Source organism: Salmo salar, chromosome 24 (assembly GCF_965601325.2).
Source record: "Salmo salar chromosome 24, fSalSal1, whole genome shotgun sequence".
Taxonomy (NCBI): domain Eukaryota; kingdom Metazoa; phylum Chordata; class Actinopteri; order Salmoniformes; family Salmonidae; genus Salmo; species Salmo salar.
In genome coordinates this window covers 8,297,956-8,312,031 of record NC_138314.1, presented here as the reverse complement: position 1 = coordinate 8,312,031, position 14,076 = coordinate 8,297,956, and the positions used below count along the sequence as shown (strand labels likewise).

At 48.7% G+C, this 14,076-nt stretch overlaps 1 protein-coding gene across 1 annotated transcript in view; it reads right to left on the bottom strand.

Annotated features, from left to right (window-relative positions):
• Positions 1-14,076, bottom strand: part of LOC106585177 (lipoxygenase homology domain-containing protein 1) — a 46,775-nt gene that overhangs the window by 13,919 nt on the left and 18,780 nt on the right. Inside the window, exons 21-28 of the mRNA XM_082968459.1 lie at positions 9,844-10,011; positions 9,623-9,767; positions 9,327-9,478; positions 8,173-8,306; positions 1,171-1,319; positions 895-999; positions 553-681; positions 265-429 (exon numbers count right to left, since the gene is read on the bottom strand). Of these exons, the coding sequence (XP_082824585.1) occupies positions 265-429; positions 553-681; positions 895-999; positions 1,171-1,319; positions 8,173-8,306; positions 9,327-9,478; positions 9,623-9,767; positions 9,844-10,011 (1,147 nt within the window). The remainder of the gene's footprint in view (positions 1-264; positions 430-552; positions 682-894; positions 1,000-1,170; positions 1,320-8,172; positions 8,307-9,326; positions 9,479-9,622; positions 9,768-9,843; positions 10,012-14,076) is intronic.

The following is a 14,076-nucleotide window of genomic DNA, read 5'->3' as shown; positions in this document are numbered from 1 at the left end:
ATGTCACTATGACAGATCAGTAGTCACCGACCCTAGTCCTAAAGTGTCACAGCTACAGAGCAAAGGGCTTATTCATCTCCTCCTGGTGAACAGTGGATTAGTTGAATACTGTAGGTTATTTAGTGCTTGGCACTGGAACAACAGGCTCCACACCCAAGCAAACAATTCTTGACAGCAAAGTACATTGTAAGGATCCTTGGAAAGTGTTGTAAAAACATAGTATCATACTCCATACCTGTTTAAATGTTAAAGAGCATGGCTTACATGGCACGTAGAGTTCAGTCTGGAGCTCGTTGGGGTACAGATCTCTCACTATGGCCCCATCATCCTCTCCGTTATCTAGCCAACGGCCACATGGGAAACGGAGTCTCTGGCCCTGAGAGGGGGCGTCGATCTCCACCCAGTCCAGAAACCAACCAGGAGAGCCACCTTGGCACCAGACACAGACACAGTGGTCATGAGGTCAGGGGTTTCATAGCATGGGGATGTTTGTATTCTTTTCAACTTTGTTAATTGGTGGATATGAGTGGAAGGATGAACCCGTGGTCTCACCTGAGTTGTCATGGCCGATGCGTAGCTTTTCCAGCTCTCCCAGGTCCACAGCCTCCACAGTGAATTCATCCACCATGCCCCGCTCAAACTTGTTCTTATGGGTCTTACACGCCTTCAGGTTGATTATCCCTGGAATAGACACAGTCATGAGTTTAGGGATAGGAATATTAGTAGTTCACAAACATTTTTACATTTTGACCCATGCAATGCCTTTTTGGAAATATGCATTTCAATTAGCTATAACCACCCCCCCAAAAGAAACAAAGATTTAAAAAAATGATAATAACACTGGCCCACATTATAATGCCACTATAATGGAACTTGTACTGTATTTCATAGCACCTGTATCATCTTTTTCTCCATAAAGGATAGCAAAAACATTGGCATCCGTTCCAGCATGTTTCTTCTCGCCTGTCTTTATTTTCAGGGTTAGAGTTGTGGACATAGCTGTAAGAAAACAAGCAAACATAACAAGAGAGCGATCTGTTATTGACTGTTCATAATACTGTTATTAAAGTTATTATAGACACTAATAATATGAATCATCAAAACAACTTTCATGTTAACCACTGAGGAGTTGTCAACAGTAAAAACACCCACACTGGTCGAGGCTCTTACCTTTCTGCTCAAGCCCCAGGGTGGCTGCACCTGTCCCCTCCTCATCATCGTCCCTCTTCATGAAGGCCTCATCCACGGGCACCAGCTCCCTGGCGATCTGTCCATCATCCTCATCCACCGCCAGCCAACGGTTACATGGGAAGTAGTACCTGTGTCAAAACAGATACTTAACATTACTTGGGTAACTCCAGTTCTATGATAATAGAGTGAGGTGTCTCTTATGGGAATTCGCTTGATAGCTAATTCACTACGGAAGAATCCAATCACACAACGTCTCTCACAGACAGAGGGCGAATGGCCAATGAGGGGAGCCCCCCTCTGATTATAAGTGGCCACGCGCCAGCCCTCTGGTCATTCTCACTCTCTTCCTTGCGAAGATCACTACACTCTCTAAGCTCTCCTCAGCACGACTTGATCCCTGTCTTGCTGTTTAACTGTTTGAATCTGCTCGGTTGTAGCTAGCGTCACATGGCTAGCTTGTTAGCTTTCCTCTCTGGTTTAGTTCAACCTACGTTTACTCTTAGCCTTGACTAGACCGACCGACCCAGCTTCACAGCTGGACGGTCAAGACAGGCTCTTTGTTCGCCAAAGAACTATGCTGCACACACTTTTCTTTGGCTAACATTGTGCTAACTAGCTAGGCTATTAACCACGAGGCGTACGCTAGCTAGCTTATGCTTTGCCCGAGCACACAACCTTTGTGTTCTTTCTCGTGGCAAGGAACCCGCAACCCCTTCACAGGGTGAACCGAGCAGGGCTCCTGCCTCAGCACCCGCACACCCGTGTCCATGTGGGGCCATGATAGCAAGCAAGGATACACACTCCTTGGGGGTGAACCTGAGTCCTGCGTGCATTGTAGGGAGTTGCTGAGAACCGGCCTCAAACGGAGACTGCACAGAGCAGGCCCTCCACGAAACCCCTCACAGCGAGGAGGCGACCCCACAACCCCAATTCCATCACTTCTGGGCCAAGGTAATGGACGATTTCCCCGCAGACCTTCAGCTGCTGTTTGACGACCTAGCAGCTCGTTTTCGATGAGGAAGATGGCTACAGCATTAGCCGTCTCTTCCCCGATAAGGAAGAAGGGGACAAGGAAGCCCAATCCCTAGGCTCAAGGCTCTCCAACGCCCTGAGCAGAGCATCTTCGCCAGATGAGAAATACAGGCATATCGATGTCTACAGGCGGGAAGTGGCCAAGCTCAATATTGTAGTGCCTGTGCCCATGGGGGCAGCGACGCTAAAAGGGACTGTTTTGATGGGAAGAGACGAAGGTTACGTATGTAACCACGGTTATGTGAGCTATATGGATCACTCCAATATATTGGTATCATTCCGCAGCGGAGGGATACATCCGAGGTGAGGATTTACAGATTTACTCCCGTGAAGACCTGTGTCACGGCTGGGGTCCACCCCTATATGTAGACCCCATGGCAGCGACACACGTTCTCTACATCATTTTTGAGGCGCCTCTAGCACCGTAGAGGATTTGAATGATCCATATAGCTCACATAACCGTGGTTACATACGTAACCTTTGTTATGTTTCACTATACTGGATGACTCCAATATATTGGTATATCTGTACCAGATTTAGTCGGTGCTAGAGGGACCTGGCCACCCAGCGCGGGACCGAGACACATGGGCCGTCAATGTGGAAGGGGGATCCCGGCACAGTCCCCGGAAGGGGAGGCGACGCCCAGGACAGCTGAACCAACCGCCGAGGGAGGTGCCACATTTACCCGAAAGCAAAGGTGCAAGAGGAAGCCCAGCTGGCCGCAGCACAGATATCAGCGAGGGGCACTCCTCTCAGTAGAACCCAGGACGCAGCCACACCTCGTGTTGAATGTGCCAGCACAGATCCCAGCACTGGCCTGTCAGCCAAGCAGTATGCTGTCGTAATTGATCCAGTGAGAGAGCCTCTGCTTTGATAGCCCAGCCCGCAGGGCTACCTTACTATAGTAGACAAAAAGCTGGTCTGTTGTTCTCACTGACCATGTCCGCTCCGCATAGGCAGCAAGTGCCGGCTTAGGGCACAGCATGCCGGAGGAAGGCCCAGACTCCCCCGCCACTGCCGAGGGGGTCGTAAGCAGACAGGATAAAAGGGATGCTCACATGCCTGTCCGACAGAACCTTCGGGAAGAATGAAGGGTTGGGCGGAGAGATATACTCCTCCCACTGGGGTCCACTCAGAACTTACCGAAAGAGCATGGAGCTCACCCACCCTCTTCATGGAAGTAATCGCTACCAAGAAAGCCACCTTCATAGAGAGGTGTTTCAGGGAGCGAACCCCCTTCATAAACCTGGAGACCAAGGGATGGCACCCCACTGGCCTGTCCATCCATCCCACATGGCAGGCAGGTATAGTGGCCAAATACCCTTCAGTGTAGAGGCTGCCAAGCCCTCATCCAAGCGAGACAGCAGGTATTGGAGGACATCCTGCACCCCGAACGACTCGGGCACAACCTCAATACCAGTGCACCAAGAGCAGAACAACCGCCAGCGCAACTGCTATGCCGCGGTTGTAGCCGGTGCCCTTGCTCTCTGCATGGTGTTCATTATGCCCTCCTGTAGTCCTAACATGGACCATTGGTGCCGTTCAGCGGCCAAGTACACAGACTGAGGTGGTGCGGTCTCGGATGCCATAGAGTTCCCCCGGACTGAAACAGCAGGTCGGGTCTCAGGGGCAGTTGCCAAGGTGTCCCAGAAAACAGGGACAGAAGAAGGCTAAACCAGGGCCTCTGGGCAAGTGCCATCCTGGTCCTGTCCAGCACAGCCTGGATCAGGGAAAAAGGAGGAATGCCTAAAGCTCCAGCCCTGGCCAATCGTGAGCCAGAACATCCAAGCCCAGAGGCCCTGGTGGCTCCAACATGGCGTGTCCATTGTCCAGGGAGGCAAACGGGTCCACCTGCACCCTCCCAAACTTATCCCACAGGTGCTGCACCACCTGGGAATGTTGGCTCCAGTCCCAAGGTGGCGGGCCCTCCCTCAAGAGCATATCTGCTGACACATTCAGGATGCCAGGTACGTGCGAGACACTAGACGTCCCTGAGCCCAGAGAAGGAGTTCAGGTGCCATAAGATGGAGGTAGTGGGACCTCAGTCCACCCTGATGGTTGATGTAAGCCACCACTGTGATGTTGTCCGATCTCACCAGGACATGTCTTCCCTTCAGATGTGGAAGGAAAGACGGCAGGGCTGGCAGTACAGCTCGGAGCTCTAGTGTATTGATGTGCCTTCCACTCCAAGGGGGTAGCCAACAGCCGCTGGCCGACCTGCCCTTGATCACACCCCCCCAGCCGATCTGGGAGACATGTGTGCTGACGGCACATCCTCAACATCTCCACCCCACCTGAGAGAAAGGAGCAACAGAGCCACCTCAACAATGCCCTCGGCTGTGACGGTGGCGCTTCGGGTGCAGCCGGTGGGAGTTGAACCACTGTTAAAGAGGACAGAGATTGAGCAAGCCCAACATGTGTTGTCAGGTCAGGGCGGATACCACCCGCCCCTGCCGAAAGTGGTTGAGCCAAGATAAGATCGCCTGAATCCTTCTGGTGGGCAGGCGCGAGTCCAGTTCCATGCCAATGAAGGCTACATTCTGGGTGGGCGTCAGACGACTCTTCTTGTCGTTTACAGTAATGCCTAGCCCGACCGATGTGGGTCAGGAGCATGTCTCTGTCTGACAGGACCTGGGTCCTGGTCGGAGCAAAAATCAGCCAATCGTCCAGGTAATTGAGGATCATCAAATCCTCGGGACATGAGAGGTGCCAGGACAGCATCCATGCACTTTGTGAAAGTGCGGGGTGTCAAGGAGAGGCCGAAGGGAAGAACCAGGAATTTGTAAGCCGTCCCTTCGAAAGCGAATCGGAGGTACTGCCAATGAGCTGGGTGAACAGGAACATGGAAGTACGCAACCCTCAGGGGCAGCATCACAAACCACTGGTCCCTGGACATGGCCTGCAACACACGGGCTGGGGACAGCATGTAGAACCTCAGTACCTTCAAGTACCCATTGAGGTTGCGGAAGTCCAGAATCGCTCGCAACCCTCCGTCTCTTTTTGGGGCTGCAAAATAAGTGGAGTAGAACCCACCTAGCCATTCTGATGTCTTGGTCATGCGGATGGCACCCTTGTCCAAGAGTGAGGAGATTTCCAGCCGCAGGGTTTTCTTCTTCAGGGGGTAGGCCACCATGGTGACACGAAGGCCCCTGAAGGACGGGAGCCAGCACCGGAATTGGAGTCGGTACCCCTCGGGCATTGTGGACAACACCCAAGGGGGAACTCCACACCCTCCTCCCACTTTGCCCTTTGAGACTGGGCAAAGCAGCTGAGGCCGGGGAAGGGTGTGTCCTCTGGCGCCCCGAGCGCCTGGGTCCCTATGGTGGTGACGGTTGACAGGTTGTTGCTCCACCGCACGCTGTGCCCCTCCCCGCTGTCGTCCCTCAGCGCGAGGCGATGGGGCAGGAGAAGGACCCCACCGTTGTTTCGGGAGCAGGTGGGTGGCGACGGTCCGTCTGAATTGGACCTGGGGCCTGAGGAGGCGGCATGAACCATCTCAGGGTCTCCCGGTCCCTACGAACCTTATCAGTCTGCTCCAGAATGTCATCAACCCCTGGGCCAAACGTCAGCCCTAGGGTGATGGGGAGAGTGGTAAATGTGCTCTGGATAGCAGCTGGCAGACAGGACTGGGCCATCCAGAGATGGCGCCAGGAGGTAACCACCTGCGCCATGGCCCGTCCGTTGGCGCAGGCCACATCCCTCTGGAGCAGGGAAAACAGGCGAGACATTCCATCCCTTCCCGGAGGAGCTCCTCTGTGTCCTCCTGCAGCCAGGGCAACAGAGTCTGCAGGTAGGCCTGCAGCAGCATGGCCGGGTTGGTAAGACGACCAAGAGAGCAGAGGGACCCATATGTGGCTTTCAAGTCCGCATTAAAGACTCTGGGGGGTTGCGGCTTCAGTAGCGGGTTTCACCCTATAATCTCTCCTGGCAGCTATCATGGTGTCCATGGTCGGGTACTCCCGGAGGCTGAGTGACTCTGCGCCCGCAACAAACTCCATGGTCCATTCTCAGCTGTGAGTCGGAAGCACCCCCTGGTAGAGGCCCAGCTCTCCTGCAAGGCCTCGGGGAACTCAGCAGAGATGGGGACAGATGGAGAGTCATCACTGTCCACCAGTTTGATGTCCAGTGCAGTGGCACTGGACAGTTCCGACAGTATCACCCATCAGAGGCCCCGACACTGAGGGCCGTACAGTGGGTATCATAAGTATTCACCCTCCTTGGATTTATTCACATTTTGTTGCATTACAAAGTAGGACTGAAATAGATTTAATTGTGATTTTTTTGTGAAAAGAAAGTATTCACCCCCTTAGTTTTGGCAAGCCTAAATTAGGTCAGGAGTAAAATGTGGCTTAACAAATCACATAATAAGTTACATGGAATCACTCTGTGAAATAATAGTGGTTGACATGATTTTTAAATGACAATCCCTTCCTCTGTCCCCCATATAACATCTGTAAGGTCCCTCAGTCAAGTACTCAAGCACAGATCCGACTACAAAGACCAGAGAGATTTTCGAAAGCCTCATAAAGAAGGGCAGTGATTTTCTGAAACCCAGCTCCTCTATGCTCTGCATCTCCATAGTAGCGAAGACCCTAGTCAGGACCTTGCTGGACATGGGCTTGGCACAGTTGTGTTTGGCTTCCTCCCAAACAAGCTGGGACCGCCGGGAGGAGCTGCTTCCCTGGGACGTTGCGAAAGGGGAGTCTCTTCCCATCAAACCAGTCCCGTTTGGCATTGTCACCCCCACAGGCGCAGGCCACTCGATATTGAGCTTGGCCACTCCCCGTCCGGGATTGGGGTTGTGGGGTCGCCTCCCCGTGTCTGTTGAGGCAGGTCCTTGGCAACTCGCTACAATGCACGAAGGACTCAGGGTCAGTTAGCGCTGCCTGAGCATGTTTCACCCCAAAGCAGGCGATACACAAGGAGTGTGTATCCTGGCCTGCTATCATGGCCCCACATGGACATGGGTGTGCCGGTGCAGGAGCCTTGCTCGGTCCTCCCTGTGAAGGAGTAGCAGGTTCTATGGCTACGAGAAAAAGAACACAAAGACTGTGTACTCGGGCAGAGTGTAAGCTAGTTAGTGTTCGCGTCGTGGGCTAATAGCAGAATGGCTAATAGCGCAAAGCTAGCCAAAGAAAACCGTGTGCAGTTTAGTCCTTCTGCAAACAAAAAGCCTCTCTTGATCGTCGAGCTGTTAAGCTGGGTCGGTCAGTCTAGTCAACACAAAACAAGTAAACGTAGGTTGAACTAAAGCAGAGAGGAGAGCAAGCAATTCTACCGTCTGGGCAGGTAGGAAGAGCTAATGGTGGTTAGCTTGCCTTGCGGCGTGAGCTAGCCTCAGTAGCTAGCCGTGTGACACTAGCTACAACCAGAGACTAATTCTACTCGAAGCAAAAACTTTCCTTCCGGTCATTACTCAACACAAAGACTAGAGCTGACGTCCTACGTTCGGTAGCGTTTATCTTTGTGGCTCACCTGAGAACATTAAGCAGGAAGACAGGGATCAAGTGGCGCTCAGGAGAGCATAGAGAGCGTGGTGATCTTCGCAAGTAAGAGAGTGAGAATGACCAGAGGGCAGGCACGTGGCCACTTATGAGGGAGGGGCTCCCCTCATTGTCCACTCGACCTGTCTGTCGGCGACAGACGTTGTGTGATTGGATTCTTCTGTAGTGAATTAGCTATCGAGCAAATTCCCATAGTGAGACACCAAACTATTATTTGAAAGAGAACCATATTCAGTCACACACTTTGTTGTTGCACACAGATACACTTTATGTTCAACCATGAGAGTGAGTATTCTGTCATATCTAGGATAGTGATAAGATCATTTGTGAGTGTAGCTACAATATGGAATTAACGAGAGGAAGTGACTCCTGTCTGGGTGAATCTTAATAGTTTAAAGTAGTCTCCTCTCCTCAGACTATTAGGATGCACCCAAAAGTGACTTACGTGGTTTCATCCTTGGTGTCCACTATCTCCACGCGATCCAGGTACCAAGAGGAGTAAGACGCTGCGTTGTCCTGACGAATGCGTAGCTTCCTCAGGGGGCCCAGCTCAATGGCTGTTATGGTGAACACATCCTCCTGTATGACAACAGCAACATTGACAGAGAGACTTTTGGGGATACTTTACTCTTACAACAGATTTTGTTTTGCTACCTAGAACCATAAAGGGTTCTTCAGCTGTCCTTGTACTGTTTTAGTAAGAAGGGGTTTGTAACATGTATACACCAGATGATTACAGGTGCCAAAACAGCTTGAATAAAAGTCTGTCATCTTCCATAGAAAGAGTCTCAAAACGGTCTCATATTTCCCGCATAGCACACTATCTACTCATTCGGTAAATAAGGTCTTATAAAAGTGTGTCACTGATTCATGACAAGAGGTCCCTCTTTAGGCTGATGCAATAAATAAAACTCATTGTTTGTGGACGTGTACTTCTCCTTGCTCCAAAGAGCCAAAACTTAAGCTCAATAATTCACTGGTTCACATTTAGTGATTAGTAAACATATACCTACGCTACTTTGAATAAGAGGATGCACGCTATCAGGTTTGTCAATGTAGCGACAGACAGGGTGACAGGTTCAGTGACTTTGGCGACTGCTTCCAGCTCCTCTTAGTCACAGATGGCCTAATGGACCTAATGTAATCCTAGAGATACACTCAGAGCAACAGTCTGCATGGAAGCTCATATTGCTGAATATGTGTTTTGTGTCTAGTGAGGGTCTGATTATTGATTTCCCAAGGGATATGTAAAGCTAATGAGGGCATTGTGGGCATTCCACGTACAAGATCACTTGCCTGGGTGACAGTTTATTAAAGCAACATTGTAGCATTGCATGACGCACACAAATTCAGGTACCCAAGCTACAAGAATACCTGGAATCATGCAGAAGTAGGCCAAAGTCCGGTCTCCCCATACTAACTACAGTATATACTTTGTAGACCAGTGTTTGCTAAGTAAAGCACCGCTTAACTTCAATGGACACATTGTTTTCCTGTAAGACCCATTGTTTTCCTGTAAGACCCATTGTTTTCCTGTAAGACCAATTGGTTTCCTGTAAGTGTTTATTTTCTCCCCATGTAGTGTGACTCCTCTCTCACCTGCCCTGCCTCAAATTTGTTGAGGTTGCCTGACTTCCTGAGGAGGCGCTCCCCTGTGTCCCCGTTCTCCCCATAAATATTGATGTAGACATTGGCGTCAGTCCCAGCCCCCAGCATGTCCCCGGTGAAGACACACACTTCATAGGTGTTCTCTGTCAGACAATACATAGGATAGGTAAGTCAGACTTAGTTTGATCCATAAGTTAGTGTGTTTGTTTGTGACTGTATTATCTGTCTACTTGCTGCAAAACAACAACAAAAAGATATCCTCTTCTCTCCTCTCCCCTCTCCAGTACCTTCCAGCTCGTCTGTATCCTCAGGAAGCAGTTCCACCACCAGCTCCCCGTCCTCCTCCCCCCGGCTCAGCCAGCGGGAGCAGGGGAACACATACGTCTGCACTATCTCCTGCATCACCTCCTCTGTCTCCTCCTCCTCCGCCTCCTGAGAATAGAATAGAGCGTTATGGAGAAAGTCTGATATTACAAAGTACAGGAAACTGAAAAAAGATTTGATGGACCTTCTTTTTCTTCTTCTTCTTCTTGTCATCCTTTTTCTTCGCCTTGGTCACCATGCCCATGATTAGGTGTTTGACGTATACCTTCTCCAGGAACCAGCCGGAGCCGATCCCCGCCTCGTCATGGCCGATACGCACCTTGAAGATCTTTCCTACGTCGCTGGCTTCTATCTACAGTACAGTTGTCAGGACAGAAGCCAGATTTCGTTACACTGTGGCGTCTCAGAATGTAACCTCCCGGTATCCACCCTCCACCAATATGGCTAGACCTTTATAGCAAAACAAACTTGCCATGTAACTGCAGGGTATCCCACAAACTCTCAGAAAAAAAAGGTTAAGATTTGTTCTTAAAGGGGAACAAACTCTTGTCACTGCGGTGGTACCCTGTAAGGTACCTCCTTTGTACCTTTAGTTATAAACTCAGCAAAAAAAGAAACGTCATCTCACTGTCAACTGCATTTATTTTCAGCAAACTTAACATGTGTAAATATTTGTATGAATATAACAAGACTCAACAACTGAGACATAAACTGAACAAGTTCCACAGACATGTGACTAACAGAAATTGAATAATGTGTCCCTGAACAAAAGGGGGGGGGGTCAAAATCAAAAGTAACAGTCAGTATCTGGTGTGGCCACCAGCTGCATTAAGTACTGCAGTGCATCTCCTCCTCATGGACTGCACCAGATTTGCCAGTTCTTGCTGTGAGATGTTACTCCACTCTTCCACCAAGGCACCTGCAAGTTCCCGGACATTTCTGGGGGGAATGGCCCTAACCCTCACCCTCCGATCCAATAGGTCCCAGACGTGCTCAATGGGATTGAGATCCAGGCTCTTCGCTGGCCATGGCAGAACACTGACATTCCTGTCTTGCTGGAAATCACGCACAGAACGAGAAGCATGGCTGGTGGCATTGTCATGCTGGAGGGTCATGTCAGGATGAGCCTGCAGGAAGGGTACCACTGGAGGGAGGAGGATGTCTTCCCTGTAATGCACAGCATTGAGATTGCCTGCAATTACAACAAGCTCAGTCCGATGATGCTGTGACACACCGCCCCAGACCATGACGGACCCTCCACCTCCCAAATCGATCCCGCTCCAGAGTACAGGCCTCGGTGTAACGCTCATTCCTTCGACGATAAACGCGAATCCGTCCATCACCCCTGGTGAGACAAAACCGCGACTCGTTGGTGAATGGCACTTTTTGCCAGTCCTGTCTGGTCCAGCGATGGTGGGTTTGTGTCCATAAGCGACGTTGTTGCCGGTGATGTCTGGTGAGGACCTGCCTTACAACAGGCCTACAAGCCCTCAGTCCAGCCTCTCTCAGCCTATTGCGGACAGTCTATGCACTGATGGAGGGATTGTGCGTTCCTGGTGTAACTCGGGCAGTTGTTGTTGCCATGTACTGCAGGTGTGATGTTCGGATGTACCGATCCTGTGCAGGTGTTGTTACACGTGGTCTGCCACTGCGAGGATGATCAGCTGTCCATCCTGTCTCCCTGTAGCGCTGTCTTAGTCATCTCACAGTACAGACATTGCAATTTATTGCCCTGGCCACATCTGCAATCCTCATGCCTTCTTGCAGCATGCCTAAGGCAAGTTCACACAGATGAGCAGGGAACCTGGGCATCTTTCTTTTGTTTTTTTTCAGAGTCAGTAGAAAGGCCTCTTTAGTGTCCTAAGTTTTCATAACTGTGACCTTAATTGCCTACCGTCTGTAAGCTGTTAGTGTCTTAACCTGTTAGGGCTAGGGGGCAGTATTGACACGGCTGGATAAAAAACGTACCCGATTTAATCTGGTTACTACTCCTGCCCAGTAACTAGAATATGCATATAATTATTGGCTTTGGATAGAAAACACCCTAAAGTTTCTAAAACTGTTTGAATGGTGTCTGTGAGTATAACAGAACTCCTATGGCAGGCCAAAACCTGAGAAGATTTCAAGCAGGAAGTGGCCTGTCTGAGAAGTAGTGTTTCATCTTGGCTCTTTTTATTGAAGACTCAGGATCTGTGCAATAACGTGACACTTCCTACGTCTTCCATAGGGTCTCAGAGCCCGGGAAAACATTGAACGATATCGAGGCAGGCTCTGGCTGAAACACTTTATCGCTTTTGGCAAGTGGCCACTCAGAGTACAATGGGCTTAGGCGCGTGCCCGCTTCGACCGAATGCTTTCTTTTCCTTTCTCTGTTTATCTAAACGCAGATTTCCGGTCGGAATATTATCGCTTTTTTATGAGAAAAATGGCATAAAAATTGATTTTAAACAGCGGTTGACATGCTTCGAAGTACGGTAATGGAATATTTAGAATTCTTTTGTCACGAATTGCGCCATGCTCGTCACCCTTATTTAGCCTTTAGGATAGTGTCTAGAACGCACGAACAAAATGCCGCTGTTTGGATATAACGATGGATTATTTTGGACCAAACCAACATTTGTTATTGAAGTAGAAGTCCTGGGAGTGCATTCTGACGAAGACAACAAAGGTAAGAACATTTTTCTTATAGTAAATCTGACTTTGATGAGTGCTAAACCTGCTGGGTGTCTAAATAGCTAGCCCTGTGATGCCGGGCTATCTACTGAGAATATTGCAAAATGTGCTTTCACCGAAAAGCTATTTTAAAATCGGACATATCGAGTGCATAGAGGAGTTCTGTATCTATAATTCTTAAAATAATTGTTATGCTTTTTGTGAACGTTTATCGTGAGTAATTTAGTAAATTCACCGGCAGTGTTCGGTGGGAATGCTAGTCACATGCTAGTCACATGCTAATGTAAAAAGCTGTTTTTTGATATAAATATGAACTTGATTGAACAAAACATGCATGTATTGTATAACATAATGTCCTAGGGTTGTCATCTGATGAAGATCATCAAAGGTTAGTGCTACATTTAGCTGTGGTTTGGGTTTATGTGACATTATATGCTAGCTTGAAAAATGGGTGTCTGATTATTTCTGGCTGGGTATTCTGCTGACATAATCTAATGTTTTGCTTTCGTTGTAAAGCCTTTTTGAAATCGGACAGTGTGGTTAGATTAACGAGAGTCTTATCTTTAAAATGGTGTAAAATAGTCATATTTTTTAAAAATTGAAGTAATAGCATATCTAAGGATTTCAATAACGCGCCACAGGATTCAACTGGCTGTTGACTAGGTCAAGCGTCCCACCTAGCCCATAGAGGTTAACGACCGTTCCACAGGTGCATGTTCATTAATTGTTTATGGTTCATTGAACAAGCATGGGAAGCAGTGTTTAAACCCTTTACATTGAAGATCTGTGAAGTTATTTGTTTTTTTATGAATTATCTTTGAAAGACAGGGTCCTGAAAAATGGATGTTTCTTTTTTTGCTGAGTTTAGGTACATAATTGTACCCCAGTTCATACCTCAGATACCTTACAGTACCTTTCTTTCATATAGTCCACAGATACAAAAGGGTGCTTTAAGAAAAGGTTAATTTATAGGGAAGCCATTTCTTCCTTGAAAATGGCAAAAATGTACCTCTACCATAGACCATTTAAACTGGTACAACACTTCCACTCACGGGTGGCCAAAAATAACTAACTGAAAACCACGTCCCCACCAGTGGCGGTTCTAGACCATTTCAACTGGGGGGGCCAAGCTGGGGCCAGTTGTACTGTTAGAGGGGCCAGTTACATTAGACGTTATTGTTGTCATATCGTTTTGCATGTGGTACGATACTGTTGTGTTCCGCCTAAAGCCGTCCCTCTAGAAAATGTGTGGGTTCAATTAGTGTTCCGCGTTGCCACTGTCTAATAACGGATGTAAAAAAAGAACGATAGCAAAAAATAGTAATGTAAAAATTATTTCATACTCCACATACTCCACTCCCCCCCCCCCCCCCCCACTAAGCCACACAAATATTATTTCCCAGTGTGCCTTGCCTTTGAGTAAAAGTTACCACCTATGACTGTATTTGTAACTGACAGATACATGGTTGTTAAATTCTTTCATTTTCAGTCCTGTGACCTTCTCCAAGTGAGTCCCTAGGTGACAATTAAACTCTTTATGACAATACACTACATATCTCATAAGGCCTTATTTTGAGGCCTAATTTTACCTTAATATAGTGGCTGAACCTCATGGTTTACATGCCACATCAGGCCTACAAGTAGGGTTGCAGATTTCTGGTAACTTTCCCAAAATTGGCAGATTTTCCAGAGATTCTGGTTCAAGGATCCCGGATTTTCTGCTCATTCCCTCCCGTTTCCACGA